At 43.9% G+C, this 19,953-nt stretch overlaps 1 protein-coding gene across 9 annotated transcripts in view; it reads left to right on the forward strand.

Moving 5' to 3' along the window:
* elovl2 (ELOVL fatty acid elongase 2) overlaps positions 1-19,953 on the forward strand; it is a 211,083-nt gene that overhangs the window by 59,184 nt on the left and 131,946 nt on the right. Inside the window, exon 1 of one of the 9 annotated variants that reach the window (XM_072560752.1) lies at positions 9,190-9,293. The exons of the other annotated variants lie outside the window; for them this stretch is intronic. Coding sequence (XP_072416853.1) covers positions 9,222-9,293 — 72 coding nt within the window. The 5' untranslated portion in view covers positions 9,190-9,221. Of the gene's footprint in view, positions 1-9,189; positions 9,294-19,953 lie in introns of those variants that run through there. 9 annotated transcript variants of the gene reach the window in all.

Below are 19,953 nucleotides of genomic sequence, written 5' to 3' on the forward strand. Positions count from 1 at the left end.
TTTTCAGACTCTCTACTTCCTCTTGGTAACTTTCTTTGTATCTATCTTTGTGTCAACGGAAAACTCAGCAACCATACACTCTAGACTTCCTTCATAAAAATCTTTTATATAAATTGTAAATAGTTGAGGCCTGATCCCTATAGCACTCTCCTCATTGCATCTTTGCAAATTGAAAATTGCCCACTTATATCTATGCTCTGTTTCCTGTTAGCTAACCAAACCTTTATCCATGCTATCATGTTGCTCTCTACACTATAAGCTCTTAATTTTGCATAATAATCTTTTATGCAGCACCTTTTTAAATGCCTCCTGGAAAACTAAATACACCATATCCACAAGTTCCTTTTGATCCGCGTTGCTTTTTATGCTCGTTAAACATGATTTCCCTTTCAGAAAAACCATGTGGCCTGATGTATTGAAATTTTCTTAATTTCCTGTTATATCTTTCTTAATAAAAAGCTATGGCATTTTCTGTATGTCAGATATTATGGTAAGTGTCCCGTGGTTTTCTGATTTTGCTCTTCCCCCTTCCTTTGAACAGAGGAGTCATTATTGTCCAGGCTGATGGGACCAACATTAAGGGAATTTTGGAAAGTTAAAGCCAATGCAGGTGTTTGAAAACCTGAGGATGGAGTTCATCCTGTCCTGGGGACTTGCTGGCTTTTCATTTTAGTAATTGTCTTCATGTTCTCTCCGCGGTGACTGAAATTGTTTTAGATTCCTTTCTCCCTTTGTTTCTTGATTTGTAATTATTGTTTGGGATGACATTTGTATTCTCTACAGTGAAGACAGCTTCAAAATATCTATTCAATTCACCTGCCATTTTCCCGATTATTTTCCATCATTCTATATTCCTTGTTATTTCAGTTGTGACCATATATTTTGGAGAACTGATTCTGTAATTTAAAAAAATGTACTCCTGTGATATCCTCGATAGTAAGGAGATTGAGTAGTTATTGATGCACAATGAAATGCTAAGGTAAAAACAATGACAGCAGATGCTGAAAACCAAATACTGGATTAGTGGTGCTGGAAGAGCACAGCAGTTCAGGCAGCATCCAACGAGCAGCGAAATCGACGTTTCGGTCAAAAGCCCTTCATCAGGAATAAAGGCAGTGAGCCTGAAGCATGGAGAGATAAGCTAGAGGAGGGTGGGGGTGGGGAGAGAGTAGCATAGAGTACAATGGGTGAGTGGGGGAGGGGATGAAGGTGATAGGTCAAGGAGGAGAGGGTGGAGTGGATAGGTGGAAAAGAAGATAGGCAGGTCGGACAAGTCCAGATAAGTCAAGGAGACAGTGCTGAGCTGGAAGTTTGAAACTAGGATGAGGTGGGGGAAGGGGAAATGAGGAAGCTGTTGAAGTCCACATTGATGCCTTGGGGTTGAAGTGTTCCGAGGCGGAAGATGAGGCGTTCTTCCTCCAGGCATCTGGTGTTGAGGGAGCGGCGGTGAAGGAGGCCCAGGACCTCCATGTCCTAGGCAGAGTGGGAGGGGGAGTTGAAATGTTGGGCCACGGGGTGGTTTGGTTGATTGGTGCGGGTGTCTCGGAGATGTTCCCTAAAGCGCACTGCTAGGAGGCGCCCAGTCTCCCCAGTGTAGAGGAGACCACATCGGGAGCAACGGATACAATAAATGATATTAGTGGATGTGCAGGTGAAATTCTGATGGATGTGGAAGGCTCCTTTAGGGCCTTGGATAGAGGTGAGGGAGGAGGTGTGGGCACAGGTTTTACAGTTCCTGCGGTGGCAGGGGAAAGTGCCAGAATGGGAGGGTCGTAGGGGGATGTGGAACTGACCAGGTAGTCACGGAGGGAACGGTCTTTGCGGAAGGCGGAAAGGGGTGGGGAGGGAAATATATCCCTGGTGGTGGGGTCTTTTTGGAGGTGGCAGAAATGTCGGCGGATGATTTGGTTTATGCGAAGGTTTGTAGGGTGGAAGGGGAGCACCAGGGGCGTTCTGTCCTTGTTACGGTTGGAGGGGTGGGGTCTGAGGGTGGAGGTGCGGGATGTGGACGAGATGCGTTGGAGGGCATCTTTAACCACGTGGGAAGGGAAATTGCGGTCTCTAAAGAAGGAGGCCATCTGGTGTGTTCTATGGTGGAACTGGTCCTCCTGGGAGCAGATACGGCGGAGGCGGAGAAATTGGGAATACGGGATGGCATTTTTGCAAGAGATAGGGTGGGAAGAGGTGTAATCCAGGTAGCTATGGGAGTCGGTGGGTTTGTAAAAAATGTCAGTGTGAAGTTGGTCGTCACTAATGGAGATGGAGAGGTCCAGGAAGGGGAGCGAGTGTCAGAGATGGTCCAGGTAAATTTCCACCCTGACCTTAAATTTACCTGGACCATCTCTGACACCTCGCTCCCCTTCCTGGACCTCTCCATCTCCATTAGTGACGACCGACTTCACACTGACATTTTTTACAAACCCACCGACTCCCATAGCTACCTGGATTACACCTCTTCCCACCCTATCTCTTGCAAAAATGCCATCCCGTATTCCCAATTTCTCCGCCTCCGCCGTATCTGCTCCCAGGAGGACCAGTTCCACCATAGAACACACCATATGGCCTCCTTCTTTAGAGACCGCAATTTCCCTTCCCACGTGGTTAAAGATGCCCTCCAACGCATCTCGTCCACATCCCGCACCTTCACCCTCAGACCCCACCCCTCCAACCGTAACAAGGACAGAACGCCCCTGGTGCTCCCCTTCCACCCTACAAACCTTCGCATAAACCAAATCATCCGCCGACATTTCTGCCACCTCCAAAAAGACCCCACCACCAGGGATATATTTCCCTCCCCACCCCTTTCCGCCTTCCGCAAAGACCGTTCCCTCCGTGACTACCTGGTCAGTTCCACATCCCCCTACGACCCTCCCATTCTGGCACTTTCCCCTGCCACCGCAGGAACTGTAAAACCTGTGCCCACACCTCCTCCCTCACCTCTATCCAAGGCCCTAAAGGAGCCTTCCACATCCATCAGAATTTCACCTGCACATCCACTAATATCATTTATTGTATCCGTTGCTCCCGATGTGGTCTCCTCTACATTGGGGTGACTGGGCGCCTCCCAGCAGAGCGCTTTAGGGAACATCTCCGAGACACCCGCACCAATCAACCAAACCGCCCCGTGGCCCAACATTTCAACTCCCCCTCCCACTCTGCCGAGGACATGGAGGTCCTGGGCCTCCTTCACCGCCACTCCCTCACCACCAGACGCCTGGAGGAAGAACGCCTCATCTTCCACCTCGGAACACTTCAACCCCAGCGCATCAATGTGGACTTCAACAGCTTCCTCATTTCCCCTTCCCCCACCTCATCCTAGTTTCAAACTTCCAGCTCAGCACTGTCTCCTTGACTTGTCCGACCTGCCTATCTTCTTTTCCACCTATCCACTCCACCCTCTCCTCCTTGACCTATCACCTTCATCCCCTCCTCCACTCACCCATTGTACTCTATGCTACTCTCTCCCCACCCTCCTCTAGCTTATCTCTCCACGCTTCAGGCTCACTGCCTTTATTCCTGATGAAGGGCTTTTGCCCGAAACGTCAATTTCGCTGCTTGTTGGATGCTGCCTGAACTGCTGTGCTCTTCCAGCACCACTAATCCAGCACAATGAAATGCTGTTAGTCTTGATCCTAGATGTTTGTTAATTACATCTAATGTGGCTGGAGGGAATCTGTAGATTTTAGATTCTAGGTTGGGAACCTTACAATCTTCTTTAAAAGTAATGTCTCCAATTAGTCTTTGGCCATGTATACTAATGCTGCCTTGTGTAGCTTTTTACAAATTACATTTAAGTTCCTGTAAGGAAAAAGAAATTTTTTGTTCTGTTAAAGATATAATTACAATTTTCTGCTGCTATTTGTGAATTCCTTATTCATTCTCACCACTGTATTTCCCATGAATGAAGATGGTATGATAAGGTACTGTCTGCTTGCTTTTCCAACTAAACCTACATTATATGGGGAGGGGTTGGGGTATGGATAGGGTGGGTAGTCAGAATCTCTTTTTTTCCTGGATAGAAATATCAAATAATAGAGGACATAGGCTTAAAGTGAAAGGGGCAAGCTTTTACAAAGAGGGTAGTAGGAGCTTGGAACGTGCTGACAGGGGGGGATGGTGAAAGCAGATATGATAGTAGTGTTTGAGAGATATTTAGACAGACACCTGAACAGGCAGGGAACTGACGGAGACTGACTATGTGCAGGCAGATGGGATTTATTTAGAATAGCATCATGAGCACCCAGACATAATGGGCTGAAGGGTCTGTTCCTGTGCTATAGAGTTCTATATTCTATGTCCCTCAACATTCCCCTTCCTCTTTTATTGTTTCAGATACCTAATATTGTATCTTGGCCAACTTCAACAGGCAAGAAGGAAGAATGATGAAAAATATTGTCAATTAATGTCACAATCCAAGCCGACAATACATGTATGAGCACTGCCCCTACCTGAGATGCGTCAACAAGGTTCTGCACCTTATTTCTGAACTTGCCTTCTAGTGGACTGACCTATAAGTATTCCCTAGCTTGGCTGTAACCCATTCATTATCAGTGACTCACCATGTGCACATCATAGCTTCACACTGGTTTCTGAGGTAAGGGCAGTGTCTGTACCTGTGCTTGTCTGCCAGCTGGAGAGTTGGTGAGAGACCAGTTGTATTATGGCATAGATTCCAGATCACACCGGCACTGTACCTTTAAGATATATGATATCACGATTTGAGACGTGCTGCTACATGGCCTTCAGTCAAACTCTTTTATTTGAAGTTAGTGTTAGTTTTTTGTTATGTGTTGGAACATCAATGAGTACAGAACCCAGAGTGTGTAGTTTTGTTATATTACACGTTTGAAAACAGTAAATAAATTTCAGGCTTGTGAAGAACCTAACTATTTGTGGTTTATGTAATGCAGTTTAACATTTATAATAAATTACAAAATGACATCATTGTGACAGAACGTGGTCATTAGAAAATGGTGACAGTAGGCATAGACTAAACGTTAGTTGTGGCAGTGTATGGATTCTCAAGATTGGAAAGTTGATGGTCATCTAGTAGTTGTTCTAAGTCCTTTGTCCTAATAGTTATTCATCATTCTACCTGAGTCCATAGGGAAACTAATAAATGTAAACAGAGCTAAAGACTACAAATTTGGACTGAAGCACACTGAGTATTCTTCTTTTCTCACTTTTAAAACGAGGAATCACGAGAGGCTGCTCGCCTGATTTTTTTTTTAAGATAGTTTTGAACGTTCCTGAAAAGATAATTCCAAAGTGCTCCGAGAAAAAAAAACCTCAAAACACTATTCGAAAAGTAGTTATCTGTCTCCAGATCTTGATTAATTCCACCACTTTTTTCTGAATCACAAAAATAAAAAAAAGCCCACATCACGTCATCATTCCTTTTTTGGTGCGCCTGCCACCATTAGGCAGAAACCTGCTACTACAAGGTTGCAATTATGAAAGCACCATCTTAAAAAAAGAGAAACCACAGAAACCCAGAAAATTATCATAATGCAATATAGATTCTTATACTGGCATTATAACGATGCTGGATTGGCACACTGTTCCCAGATGGCAGAAAGGTAGCAAAGCTGTGTGCAGGCTCCTACCTGGAGCTCATCTACTCTGTGTGGTTTTAATTGTTTTTTCTCAAAGCTTTCTTTCTTACTTTAATCTACTTACCTTCTGTGGAGAAATGAAGGGCTTCAAGCTGAGGCAAAGTTTCTTCAAGGAGGCCGCAGTGGAGGTAGTTGACTTTGATGCAGCATGGTGGGGGTCAAGCCCAGTTGCAAAGGAGAGCAAGCCAATGAGAGGGAGAGTGAGAGAACAAGAGTAGTGTAGCGGAGAATGAGCCCAACGTGAAAGAGAGCGTGCCCAATGCAGGGAAGGTCGAGCCCAGTGCAGCGGCGATAAAGGTCCCTGATATCTATGGCAGCGGTGATCATGGGGGACAGCTAGCCCAACAGGGAGGAGATTGAACCCAGCACAGAGGAAATCAAACCCTTGTGGAGCATGCAAGTCCAGCATGGCTAAGCACTTAAGAAGGACTTTAATGTTGCATTTTTAACTTTATTTACTTATTTTTCTGCTTTATACCTAAGATCTTGTACTTAGGTACCTTTCTACGTAAGATGATAGCAGGAAAGGTGACATTGTACACTTTTCAATGTACTCAGCTATCCCTGTACTTGAGTACACGTGACAGTAAAATCTAATTCCAGTTCTAATTCTATTAACAATTTGTCAGAACTTCATTTTTTTAATATAAAGAATGATTTTTTAGTTCCTGGTTCAAAAAAAACTAACAAAAAATAACGGGCAGTCAAATGTCTTCTTACTTTGGGCATGAAAGGTTACAGATTATGTTCTCTAGTATTTCTGATAATGACCAGAAAGAATCTTTCAGATTTTGGATGATCAACTTAAAGTTCGAGTCAATGTCAGGACACACAGGCTTGATTTCATGTCATATCAACACATCCAGGAACCATTGAACAATTCATAGATGGGTGTTGATGTATAAGTTGGGAACATGATTTCACTGAAGCTTACTTGGCTGAAAGACTTATGGAACTAGTCACTGCCTTCACGTCCCATCAAATCTTTCAGAAATGTAAGTCTGAACAAATCCAAGGTTAAGCTGTTCATGCGATGCTAAAAGAAGCACACAGTTTTGAGCAATTGGAGAAGGCCAGCAGCAGCATCAAGTGCTTGATTCAGGAACAACTATTGCAGCTGTCAATTCATTGAGTAGAGCATCCAAATTTTGTATGAGATAGGACTTATCTCCCCTAACAAGACTGTGTGCAGCATTTCAATGAATTCATTTTTCATTGAACTCCATTGTCTCGTATATTCATTCTTTTATCAACATCAATCTTTCTCATTTTTTCCACTATCAAACCTAGTAATACAGTAATACTCTTATTGAAACCCATCTCATCAATGTGTGATCAAAGTTTATCATTTTGATACTTTAATTCTCCTGATAACAAATTTCACAAACCAAAGCCTTTCGTCTGATCCATTAATTCACTTATTGATGGCTAGTATTTTGTAAATGAACTTTCCTACTATAACGTCTAATGAATAGAATTCTTCGAGGAAGTGACCAAGTTGATAGATGAAGAAAGGGCTGTTGATATCATATACATGGCCTTTAGTAAGGTGTTTGATAAGGTTCCCCATGGTAGACTAATGGAGAAGGTGAAGTCACATGGTGTGCAGGGTGTTCTAGTTAGGTGGATAAAGAATTGGTTGAGCAACAGGAGACAGAGAGTAGTAGTTGAAAGAAGTTTCTTGAAATGGAGAAAGGTGACCAGTGGTGTTCCACAGGGATCAGTGTTGGGGCCACTGTTGTTTGTAATATACATAAATATGCTGGAAGAGAGCACTGTTGGTATGATCAGCAAGTTTGCAGATGACACAAAGATTGGTGGAGTAGCAGAAAGTATAAGGGACTGTCAGAGAATACAGGAGGATATAGATAGACTGGAAAGTTGAGCGGAAAAGTGGCAGATGGCTTTCAATCCAGACAAATGTGAGTTGGTGCATTTAGGTAAGTCTAATTCTAGAGCGAATTATGCAATGAATAGAAGAGCCTTGGGAAAAGTTGATGAGCAGAGAGATCTGGGAGTGCAGGTCCATTTGTACTCTGAAGGTCGCTGCACAGGTGGATAGAGTGGTCAAGAAGGCATATCGTGTGATTGCCTTCATTGGACGGGGTATTGAGTATAAGAGCTGGCAAGTCATGTTAAAATTGTACAAGACATTGGTTCGGCCGCATTTACAGTTCTGGTTGCCACATTACCAAAAGGATGTGGACGCTTTGGAGAGGGTGCAGAGAAGGTTTACGAGGATGTTGCCTGGTATGGAAGGTGCTAGCTCTGAAGAGAGGTTGAGTAGGTTAGGTTTGTTTTCATTAGAAAAAAGGAGATTGAGGGGGGACCTGATTGAGGTTTACAAAATCACGAAGGGTATAGACAGGGTGGATAGAGTCAAGCTTTTTCCCAGGGTGAAGATTTCAATAACGAGAGGTCACGCTTTCAATGTGAGAGCTGGAAAGTTTAAGGGGGATACACGTGGCAAGTACTCCACACAGAGAGTGGTGGGTGTTTGGAACCCATTGTCAGCAGAGGTGGTAGAGGCAGGCATGGTAAATTCATTTAAGATGCATCTGGATAAATGCATGAGTAGGTGGGGAGCAGAGGGATACAGATGCTTAGGAATTGACTGACAGGTTTAGACAGTACATTTGGATTGGCTCAGGATTGGAGGGCCGAAGGGCCTGTTCCTGGGCTGAAAATTTTCTTTGTTCTTTGAATAAATTGGGTGTGGTTTTAAAGGCTTGGTTGTGTTTACAGATCCAGCTATAAAATGTGCCATTTGAATGCTCTGTTGCAAAAATTGATGCACAGAACAGTTAACACTGCAAGTTATTTTTACATTATAAAAATACATTTGAGAAAAAAAGCTGATTAAAGAGTTAAAGTTTATTTTTATTACATGAAAGCACTTTCTTTATAAATCATTTTTCTTTCATTTTTAACCAGTAATTTCAGCATTTCAGTGTAATTTCAGATTTTGCTTTCCTGTGGAAATTGAAATATAGTATATAAGATATGCAGAGAGCTGAAATTTTCCAAGCCCCTCTGAGGGAGCTTTGGAAGTTTCCAGGCTGCCATCTTATCGCATCTTTTTTGATGATACAGCAATGGAGTCAACATTACTCCATCCCTCCCCTCTCCAATGTAATCAAACCAGCTCAGGTATCACTTGATGCTGATTATTGTCACAGCACAACATCATTGTAAAATCAAGTGTGACAGGGCTAAACACTATCCCCTGCCCCAGTGATGTCTGACAATGAGCAAATGTGAGCAAATGGCTATACGGCAGTAAGGTGAAAACACATAACCATAAGACCATAAGAAGTAGGAGCAGAACTAAGTCATTCATCCCATTGAGTCTGTTCTGCCATTCAATGAGATAGTGGTTGATCTGATAATCTTAAAATCAACTTTCCTGCCTTTTCCTCATAACCCTTGATTGCTGTATTAATTAAAAATCTGTCCATCTCAGCCTTAAATATTCTTAACATGCCAGCGTCTATGGTAAAGAATTTCAGACATTTAGTACCCTTTGATAGAAGAAATTCCTTCTCATCTTCAATAGGTGACCCCTCACTCTGAGGTTATGCTCTCTGGCCCGAGACTGATCCACACATGGAAACAACTTTTCTGCATCTACTCTGTCAAACATGTAAGAATCTTGCAAGTTGCTCTTTTAAAACAGAGGTGAGGTGAATTTTTTTCATGATTGTTAAGAATGCTCTTTCTAAAAAAAGTGGTGGAGGCAGGGTCCTCGAATATTTTTAAGGCAGAGGTCAATTAGATTCTTGTTAATCAAGGAGGTGAAGTGTTATCAGGGCAGGTGATATTGTGGATTTGAGTTCAAAATCAGATCAGCCATGAGGGCAAATATCCAGTAGATGTTGGCCACATAGGTACCAGCAACCTAGATAAAACTAGGGCAGAGATTCTGCTAAGGGAGTCATAGAGTCATAGAGATGTAGAGCATGGAAACAGACCCTTTGGTCCAACCCGCCCATGCCGACCAGATATCCCAACTCAAACCAGTCCCACCTGCCAGCACCCGGCCCATATCCCTGCAAACCCTTCCTATTCATATACCCATCCAAATACCTCTTAAATGTTGCAATTGTACAAGCCTCCACCACTTCCTCTGGCAGCTCATTACATACATGTACCACCATCTGAGTGAAAAGATTGCCCCTTAGATATCTTTTATATATTTGCCCTCTCACCCTAAACCTATGCCCTCTAGTTTGGGACTCCCTGACCCTAGGGAGTATGAACAGCTAGGGGCTAAATTTAAAAAAACAGAACCAACAAGGCTTACTACCTGAGCCACAAACTAATTGGCACAGGGCCAATAAGATTAAGCAAGTAAATGCATGGCTCAATGATTGGTGTCGGAGAAATGTGTTTGAATTCATGCGATATTGGCATTAGTACTGGGGAAGAAGGGACCTCTTCCAGTGGGACAGTCTTCACCTGAACCGTGCTGGGACCAGAGTCCTAGGGTTGTAGACGGGGGAAGCATTCAGTTAGAGGAGAAATTAGAAAACCGGAATTAAATGTGGAGGTCAGCACAGACACAAATAGGCTGAAGTGTTTGGAAAGGGATAGCAATCAAACTTCAAGTACACACCGGACAGACGAATTGCAATGAGAAGAGGGACGATTAATACAGGACTGAAAGTGTTATGTCTGAATGCACAAAATATAAGGAATAAGGTAAATGAGCTGTGGCGCAGATCGAAATTGGCAGCTGTGACGTGGACATCGCGGAAACAAGAGGAACAGGATTGGGAGCTGAATATTCAAGGATATGCATCCTATTGAAAAGATGGGAAGGTGTATAGGAGGGTGGGTTTGCCTTATTAGTAAGAAATGGAATTAAATCAGTAGTAAGAAATGAACTAGGGTCAGATGGTGTGGAGTCTGTGTTGGTAGAATTGAAGAACCGCAAAGGGAAAAAAACCATAGTTGGAATTATGTACAAACCCCCAAACAGTAGTCAGGAGCTGGGGCACAAGATACACCAGGTTATTGATAGGATGTGTAGGAAAGGCAAAGTTAGAGTGATCATAGGAGATTTTAATATACGGATGGACTGGGAAAATCAGGCTGGTAGTGGATTGCAAGAAAAGGAATTTGTGGAATGTCTACAAGATGGCTTTTTGCAGCAGCTTGTGGAGGAGCCCATTTGGGAACAGGCAATACTGGATTTAATGATGTGCAATGAGGCAGACTTGATAAGGGAGCTAAAGGTTAAGGAACCCTTAGGAGACAGTGACCATAATATGATTGGATTTACTCTGCAATTTGAGATGGAGAAAATAGAATCAGAGGTAACGGTATTACAGTGAAATGAAGGTAACTACAGAGGCATGAGGGAGGAGCTGGGTAGAATTGACTGGGAGAGGAGCTGAGCAGGAAAGACCGTGGAACAGCAATGGCAGGAGTTTCTGGAAATAATTCAAGAGACACAGCAGAGATTCATCCTGAGGAAAAGGAAGCATGGTACGGGGAGCAAGAGGCAACCACGGCTGACTAGGTAAGTCAGGGACAGCAAAAATCAAAAGAGAAAGCATATAACGTAGCGAAGGGCAGTGGGAAACCAGAGGATTGAGAAGTTTACAAAGACCAACAAAAAAAAGGATAATATTAAATATGAGGGTAAGCTAGCCAGTAATGTACAGGAAGACAGTAAGAGATTCTTTAGATATAGAAAGGGGAAAAGAGAGGCAAACATGGACTCATCGGACCACTGAAAACTGATGCTGGAGAGATAGTAGTGGGGAACAAGGAAATAGCTGATGAAATGAATAATTTCTTCACGTCAGTCTTCATGGTGGAAGACACTAGTGATATCTCAAAACTTCAAGAGAGTGAGGGGGCAGAGCTGTGTATGGTGGCCATCAACAAGGGGAAGGTGCTGGAAAAATTGATTGGCCTGAAGGTGGATAAATCACCTGGACCAATTGGACTACACCCCAGGGTTCTAAGGGAGTTAGCCGAAGAGATAGTGGAGGCGTTAGTGGTGAGCTTTCAGCAATCACTAGAGTCAGGGAGGGTCCCAGAGGTCTGGAAAAAGATGGAAAGTTACAGACTGAGTAGCATAATCACAATCATTGGTAAGATCGTGGAATCCATTGTGAAGTATCCATTATGAATACTTGGAAGTGTATGGCAAGTATCAGCAAAGGCAGCATGGTTTCATCAAGGGGAGGTCATGCCTGACAAATCTACTAGAATTACAAATCTACTAGAATTCTTTGAGGAAGTAACAAACAGGTTAGACCAAGAAGAGCCAATAGATGTTATCTACCTGAACTTCACAAGGCCTTTGACAAGGTGCCGCACAGGAGGTTACTGAGTAAAATAAAGGCCCATTATGTCAGAGGCAAGGTGCTAACATAGATGAAATCTTGGCTGTCTGTCAGAAAGCAGATAGTGGGGATAAAAGGGTCCTTCTCAGGATGACAGCGGGTAACAAGTGGTGTTCCACAAGGGTCAGTGTTGGGATCACAAATTTTCACTTTATACATTAATGATCTAGATGAAGGAACTGAGGGAATCTGGCTGAGTTTGCAGATGATACAAAACAGGTAGAGGGACAGTTAGCATTGAGGAGGCGGGGAGGCTGCAGAAGGATTTGGACAGGTTAGGAGAGTAGCAAAGAATTGGCAGATGGAGTACAATGTGGGAAAGTGTGAGGTCATACACTTTGACAGGAAGAAGAGGGGCATGGAATCTTTTCTAAATGGGGAGAAAATTCAGAAATCTGAAGTGCAAAGACACTTGGGAGTTCTAATCGGGGATTCTCTCAAGGTAAACTTGCAGGTTGAATTAGTATTTAGAAAGGCAAATGCAATGATTGCATTTAAAATTAGATTACTTAGTGTGGAAACAGGTCCTTCAGTCCAACAAGTCCACACCGACCCTCCAAAGAACAACCCACCCAGATCCATTCCCCTACATTTACCCCTGACACTACGGGCAATTAAGCATGGGCAATTCACCTAACCTGCATATCTTTGGTCTGTGGGAGGAAACTGGAACACACCTATGCAGACACTGGGAGAATGTGCAAACTCCACAAAGACAGTTGCCCGAGGCTGGAATCAAACCCAGGTCTCTGGCGCTGTGAGGCAGCAGTGCTTACCACTGTGCCACTGTGCTGCCCACGGTGGAGATGACTTGAATATCAAAGCAGGGCTATACTTCTGAGGCCACATTTGGAGTACTGTGCACAGTTTTAGGCCCCATATCTCAGGAAGGATGTACTGGCCCTGGAGTATGTTCAGAGGAGGTTCACGAGAATGCTCCCACAAATAAAATGCTTAACATAAGAGGAATGTTTGAGGACTCTGGGTCTATACTTGATGGAGTTTAATAGGATGATGGGGGATCTAATTGAAACATACTGAATGCCCTGAACAGAGTGGACGGTGGGAAGATGTTTCCATTGTTAGGAGAGTCTAGGACCCGGGCACAGCCTTAGAGTAAAGGAAAGATCTTTTAGAATGGAGATAATGAAAAACTTCCTCAGCCAAAGAGTGGTGGATCTATGGAATTCACTGCCACAGAAGGCTTTGAAGGTCAGGTCATTGAGTATATTTAAAACAGAGATAGAAAGGTTCTTGAGTATCAAGGCGATATGGGGAGAAAGCGGGAGAATAGGGTTAATTGAATCTGCTCTGGTGGAGCAGACTTGATGGGATGAATGACCTAATTTCTGATCCTATGTCTTATGGTCTTATGATGCTGTTGAATGGCAGGGCAGGCTCAAAGGGCAGTGTGGTTTACTCCTTCTCTGTATGTGTGTCACAATTTCATTTTTTATGACCTACAGGAACAAATAAAAACCCACAAACACTATTATCTACACACCATTTTTGTAGTCAACATACTTTCAATCACAGATCAGAACTTTTCCCTTTTTAGCAAAACTGCAAGCATACTTCACAGACATACACTTCACTGTCCTTTTAATAGGACTTTAATTACTCCCAGAACCATTCATGGTCCCAAGTGTTTATTTTCCTTCTTTTTCTTTCTCTACCTGTAAACTTCTGATCCTAGAACTGTCTTTCAATAACTTGTTTTTCCTTAAAGAAATTCTTCTTGTAGAACAAGGTAGGCAAATCTTCTAGCTTAAATTTAACTCTTCATGAATTTGGTCTTTCCAATCAGAGCTCCCAATAACCGTCATACAAAGAACAACGAACAAAGAAAATTTACAGCCCAGGAAAAGGCCCTTCGGCCCTCCAAGCCTGAGCTGATCCAAATCTACTGTCTAAACCTGTCGGTCAATTCCTAACCATCTGTATCCCTCTGCTCCCCCCCTACTCATGCATCTGTCCAGACATATCTTAAATGAATCTATCGTACCTGCCTCTACCACCTCTGCTGGCAATGTGTTCCAGATGCTCACCACCCTCTGTGTGAAGTATTTGCCCCGTGTATCCCCCTTAAACATTTCATCTCTCACCTTGAAAGCGTGACCTCTCGTTATTGAATCCTTCACCCTGGGAAAAAGCTTGTCTCTATCCACCATTTCTATACCCTTCATGATTTTGTAAACCTCAATCAGGTCTCCCCTCAATCTCCTTTTTTCTAGTGAAAATAAACCTAACCTACTCAACCTCTCTTCATAGCTAGTACCTTCTATACCAGGCAGTATCCTCGTAAACCGTCTCTGCACCCTCTCCAAAGCGTTCACATCCTCTTGGTAATGTGGCGAGCAGAACTGAACACAGTATTCTAAATGCAGCCAACCAATATCTTGAACAATTTTAACATAACTTGCTAGCTCTTATACTCAATACCCTGTCCAATGAAGGCAAGCATACCATATGCCTTCTTGATTACTCTATCCACCTGTTCAGCAACCTTCAGTGTACAATGGACCTGCACCCCCAGATCTCTCTGCCCATCAACTTTTCCCAAGGTTCTTCCATTCATTGTATAATTCGCTCTAGAATTAGTCTTGCCTAAATGCATCACCTCACGTTTGTCTGGATTGAAATCCATCTGTTACTTTTCCATCCAACTCTCCAGTCTATCTATATCCTCCTGTATTCTTCAACAGTCCCTTATGCTTTCTGCTACTCCACCAATCTTCGTGTCATCTGCAAACTTGCTGATCAGACCAACAGTGCCCTCTTCCAGATCATTTATATTTATCACAAACAACAGTGGCCCCCAATACTGACCCCTGTGGAACACCACTGGTCACCTTTCTCCATTTTGAGAAACCTCCTTCAAGTACTACTCTCTGTCTCCTGTTGCTCAACCAGTTCTTTATCCACCTAGCTAGAACACACTGCACACCATGTGACTTCACTTTCTCCATTAGTTTACTATGGGGAACCTTATCAAATGCCTTACTAAAATCCATGTGTATGACATCAATAGCCCTTCCTTCATCTATTAACTCGGTCACTTCCTCAAAGATCTCTAAGTTGATAAGGCACGATCTGTCCCGCACAAAACCATGTTGCCTATCACTGATAAGCCCATTCTTTTCTAAATATAAATAGATCCTATCCCTCAGTAACTTCTCCAGCAACTTTCCCACCACCAACGTCAGGCTCACCGGTCTGTAGTTACCTGGAATATCCCTACCACCCTGCTTGTACAGAGGGACAACATGAGCAACCTTCCAGTCCTGCGACACCTCACCTGTACTTAAGGATGCCACAAAGATATTTGTCAGGGCCCCAGCTATTTCCTCTCTTTCTTCCCTCAGCAACCTGGGATAGATCCCATCTGGTCCTGGGGATTTGTCCACCTTAATAGCCTCTAGCCTACCCAACACATCTTCCCCACTTATGTCAACAGAGCAGTCAAACTTCTATCTCTAATCTCAAGATTCATCATGTCCATCTCCTCAGCGTACACTGATGCAAAGTAATCACTCAGAATCTCACCCATTCTCTCAGGTTCGACACACAGCCTTCCTTCATTACCCTTTAGTAGACCAATCCTTTCTCTAGTTACCCACTTGCTTCTTATATAAGAATAAAATGCTTTGGGATTCTCCTTAATTCTGCTTGCTAAAGTTATTTCATAACTCCTTTTAGCCCATTTGATTCCTCATTTAAGACTTGTTCTATATGTATGACTATTCGCAGCAACAAGCTGCTCTTCCTCTCCTGGCTCTTGGTAGGTGAACCCTGTTTGTGAATTTTAAAGGCTATCTTACAAATCCTCTTTCAAAGCCCATCTTCCACAACTTTGCATCCAGGCAGAATGATGATTAACTCTCCTTGAGTAAATGGATTGTTTTAAACCTAACTTTTTACAATATGACATTCTCAACTTTTTTTTTGGAGCTTTAGAGACCCATTGTCTATCCATTGTCCAATGAAATTCATTTTCAATATTCTGTGAGAACGCAATCTTCAGTGTACACTCAGTTTGTGAAATAAGCCTGTTCAAAATGTTAGCAACATTCACATTCTACCCAGCAGCAACTGAGGGCTTACTCCAAGGTTTTAGATAAGCCAATCAGGACAGTTCAGGGGTCATGGAAGGGGAGCATGTAGGCAGATGGAGGAGACACAGGTAGCTGCCATGCAATAAGTACAACAATGAGCAGTACTGCTGAGAAGAAAGCTGAACTACACAGATTCTGTGCAGGGGACTCTATGACCAGTCAAAATTAGTTGGGTGGCACAGTGCTGTTGGAACAAACTCAAGAGAAGTTCCAGCAATTAGTAGGCAGCTATGTGTTGGAGTCAAAAAAAACAGCAGATGCTGGAATCCAAGGTAGACAAGCAGGAGGCTAGAAGAACACAGCAAGCCAGTCAGCATCAGGAGGTGGAGAAGTTGACGTTTCAGGTGTAACCCTTCTTCAGGATTGGGGCTGGGTGTAGGGGGAGCAGCAGATAAAGGGGGTGGCGGGGGTAGGATGGAGTGGGGATAGATGAAAACAGGTTGAGGGTACGACCTGGTTGGTCTACAGGAGGAATGATTCCGGTTGGTAGCAGGGAATAATGGAAGGGATAGGGAGGGGCTGGGAAGGGAGTCGGGGATGAGAAGGGAGGTTATTTGAAATTGGAGAACTCAATGTTGAGTCCTTCAGGCTGTAGGCTGCCCAGGTGGAACGTGAGGTGTTATTCCTCCAATTTGTAGTTTGGTTCATTGTGGCAATGGAGGAGGCCGAGGATGGTCATTTTGGAAAGGGAGTGGGAAGGGGAATGAAAATGGGCACTGACTGGGAGATCCGGGCGGCCCCTGCAGGCCTGGCTGAGATGCTCAGTGAACTGTTCCCTAAGTTTACATTCGGTCTCCCCGATGTAGAGAAGAGCACATCAGGAGCACCTGATGCAGTAAACTAGGTTTAAAGATAGGAAGGTGAACGTCTGTCTCACCTGGAAGGACTGTTTGGGGCCCTGGATGGAGGTGAGGGCAGGGGCCGGGGGCGTGTACTGGCTGATTTTGTGTCTTTTCTGGTTGTTTTCTGGTAAACCTTCTTTGCACCCTCTCCAAAGCCTTTAGTAGGGTGACCAGAACTGGACACAATATTCCAAGTGTGGTCTCACCAGGGACTTGTAGAGCTGTAGCAAAACCTCACAGCTCTTAAACGCGATCCCCCTGTTAATGAAAACCAAAACACCATATGCTTTCTTAACAACCCTATCCACTTGGGTGGCAACTTTGAGGGATCTATGTACTTGAACGCCAAGATCCCTCTGTTCCTCCACATTGTCAAGAATCCTGTCATTAATCTTATATTCAGCATTCAAGTTTGACCTTCCAAAATGTATCACTTCACATTTATCCAAGTTGAGTTCCAACTGCATTTCTCAGCCCAGCTCTGCATCCTGTCGATGTCACACTGCAGCCTGCAATAGCCCTCAATACTATCAACAGCACCTTCAACCTTTGTGTCAAATGCAAATTTACTAACCCACCCCTCAACCTCTTCATCCAAGTCATTTATAAAAACTACAAACAGCAGAGGCCCAAGAACACAACCCTGCAGGACACCATTCAACACTGACCTCCACGCAGAATACCTTCCATCTATAATCAGTTTCTACAACCAATTCTGAATCCAGACAGCCAAATCTCCCCGTATCTCATACCTCCTGACTTTATGAATGAGCCTACCATGGGGAACCTTATCAAATGCTTTGCTGAAATCCTTATACACCACATTTTTTTGAAGAGGTAACAAGTAGGTTAGACCAGGGAAACCCAGTGGATGTGGTCTATCTAGACTTTCAAAAGGCCTTTGATAAGGTGCCACACGGGAGGCTGCTGAGCAAGGTGAGGGCCCATGGTGTTCGAGGTGAGCTGCTGGGATGGATTGAGGATTGGCTGTCTAACAGAAGGCAGAGAGTTGGGATAAAAGGTTCTTTTTCAGAATGGCAGCCGGTGACGAGCGGTGTCCCGCAGGGTTCGGTGCTGGGGCCACAGCTGTTCGCATTATATATTAATGATTTGGATGAGGGAACCGGGGGCATTCTAGCGAAGTTTGCCAATGATACGAAGTTAGGTGGACAGGCAGGTAGTACTGAGGAAGTGGGGAGGCTACAGAAGGATCTAGACAGGTTGGGAGAGTGGTCCAGGAAATGGCTGATGGAATTTAACGTGAGCAAGTGCGAGGTCTTGCACTTTGGCAAAAAGAATAAAAGCATGGACTACTTTCTAAATGGTGAGAAAATTAATAAAGCCAAAGCACAAAGGGATCTGGGAGTGCTAGTCGAGGATTCTCTAAAGGTAAACATGCAGGTTGAGTCTGTGATTAAGAAAGCGAATGCAATGTTGTCTCTTATCTCAAGAGGGTTGGAATATAAAAGCAGAGATGTACTACTAAGACTTTATAAAGCTCTGGTTAGGCCCCATTTGGAGTACTGTGTCCAGTTTTGGTCCCCACACCTCAGGAAGGACATACTGGCACTGGAACGTGTCCAGCGGAGATTCACACGGATGATCCCTGGAATGACAGGTCTAGCATATGAGGAACGGCTGAGGATACTGGGATTGTATTCGTTGGAGTTTAGAAGATTAAGGGGAGACTTAATAGAGACGTACAAAATAATACATGGCTTGGAAAAGGTGGATGCTAGGAAATTGTTTCTGTTAGGCGAGGAGACTAGGACCCGTGGACACAGCCTTAGAATTAGAGGGGGTCATTTCAGAACAGAAATGCGGAGACATTTCTTCAGCCAGAGAGTGGTGGGCCTGTGGAATTCATTGCCACGGAGTGCAGTGGAAGCCGGGACGCTAAATGTCTTCAAGGCCGAGATTGATAGATTCTTGTTGTCTAGAGGAATTAAGGGCTACGGGGAGAACGCTGGTAAGTGGAGCTGAAATGCTCATCAGCCATGATTGAATGGCGGAGTGGACTCGATGGGCCGAATGGCCTTACTTCCACTCCTATGTCTTATGGTCTTATGGTCTTATTCACTGCTCGACCGTCATTGACCTGTCTTGACACCTCCTCAAAGAACTCAATAAGATTTGTGAGGCATGACCTGCCCCTCACAAAGCCATGCTGACTGCCTTTAAATCACACTATGCTTTGCCAAATAGTCATAAATCCTATCCCTCAGAATTCTTTCCAAAACCTTGCTGACCACAGATGTAAGACTGACCTGTTCTGTAATTGTCAGGGATTTCTCTATTCCCTTTCTTGAAAAGAGGAAGAACATTCGCCTCCTTCCAATCCCGTATGACTCCCGTGGAGAGTGAGGAGGCAAAGATCTTCGCCAGCGGCTTAGCAACCTCCTTTCTCACTTCCTGGTGCAGCCTCGGATAAATCTGGTCTGACCCTGGGGACTTCTCAATCTTAATGTTCGCCAGCACATCATCTTCATCAATCTTGATCTGGTCAAGCCCATATCCTAGCTCCTCAAAGTTCTCATTCACACCAAGGTCCCTTTCCTTAGTGAAAACTGAGGAAAAAAATTCATTTAGGGCTTCCCCTATCAGCTCAGACTCCACGCATATGTTCCTTACGCTATTCCTGATCAGCCCTACCTTCTCCCTGATTATTCTTTTATTCCTCACGTATGAGTAAAATGCCTTTGGGTTCTCCCTAATCCTTTTTGCCAAGCCTTTCTCGTGCCCCCTCCTGGCTCTCCACAGTGCATTTCTGAGTTCCTTTCTAGCAAGCCTGTAATCCTCTAAAGCTGTACTAGATCTTTGCTTCCTCCACCTTACTTAAGCTGCCTTCTTCCTTTTGACGAGTAGCTCCTCTGTTCTCATCATCCAATCTTATCTCTTCTTGCCTGTCTCGAAGGAACAAATTTGTCCATCACTTGCAACAACTACTCCTGAAACAGTCTCACATGTCTGCTGTGCCCTTTGTGTGGAACAATTGCTCCTAGGCTGTACTTCCCAACTGCTG

This window comes from Chiloscyllium punctatum, chromosome 41, assembly GCF_047496795.1.
Source record: "Chiloscyllium punctatum isolate Juve2018m chromosome 41, sChiPun1.3, whole genome shotgun sequence".
Lineage (NCBI taxonomy): Eukaryota > Metazoa > Chordata > Chondrichthyes > Orectolobiformes > Hemiscylliidae > Chiloscyllium > Chiloscyllium punctatum.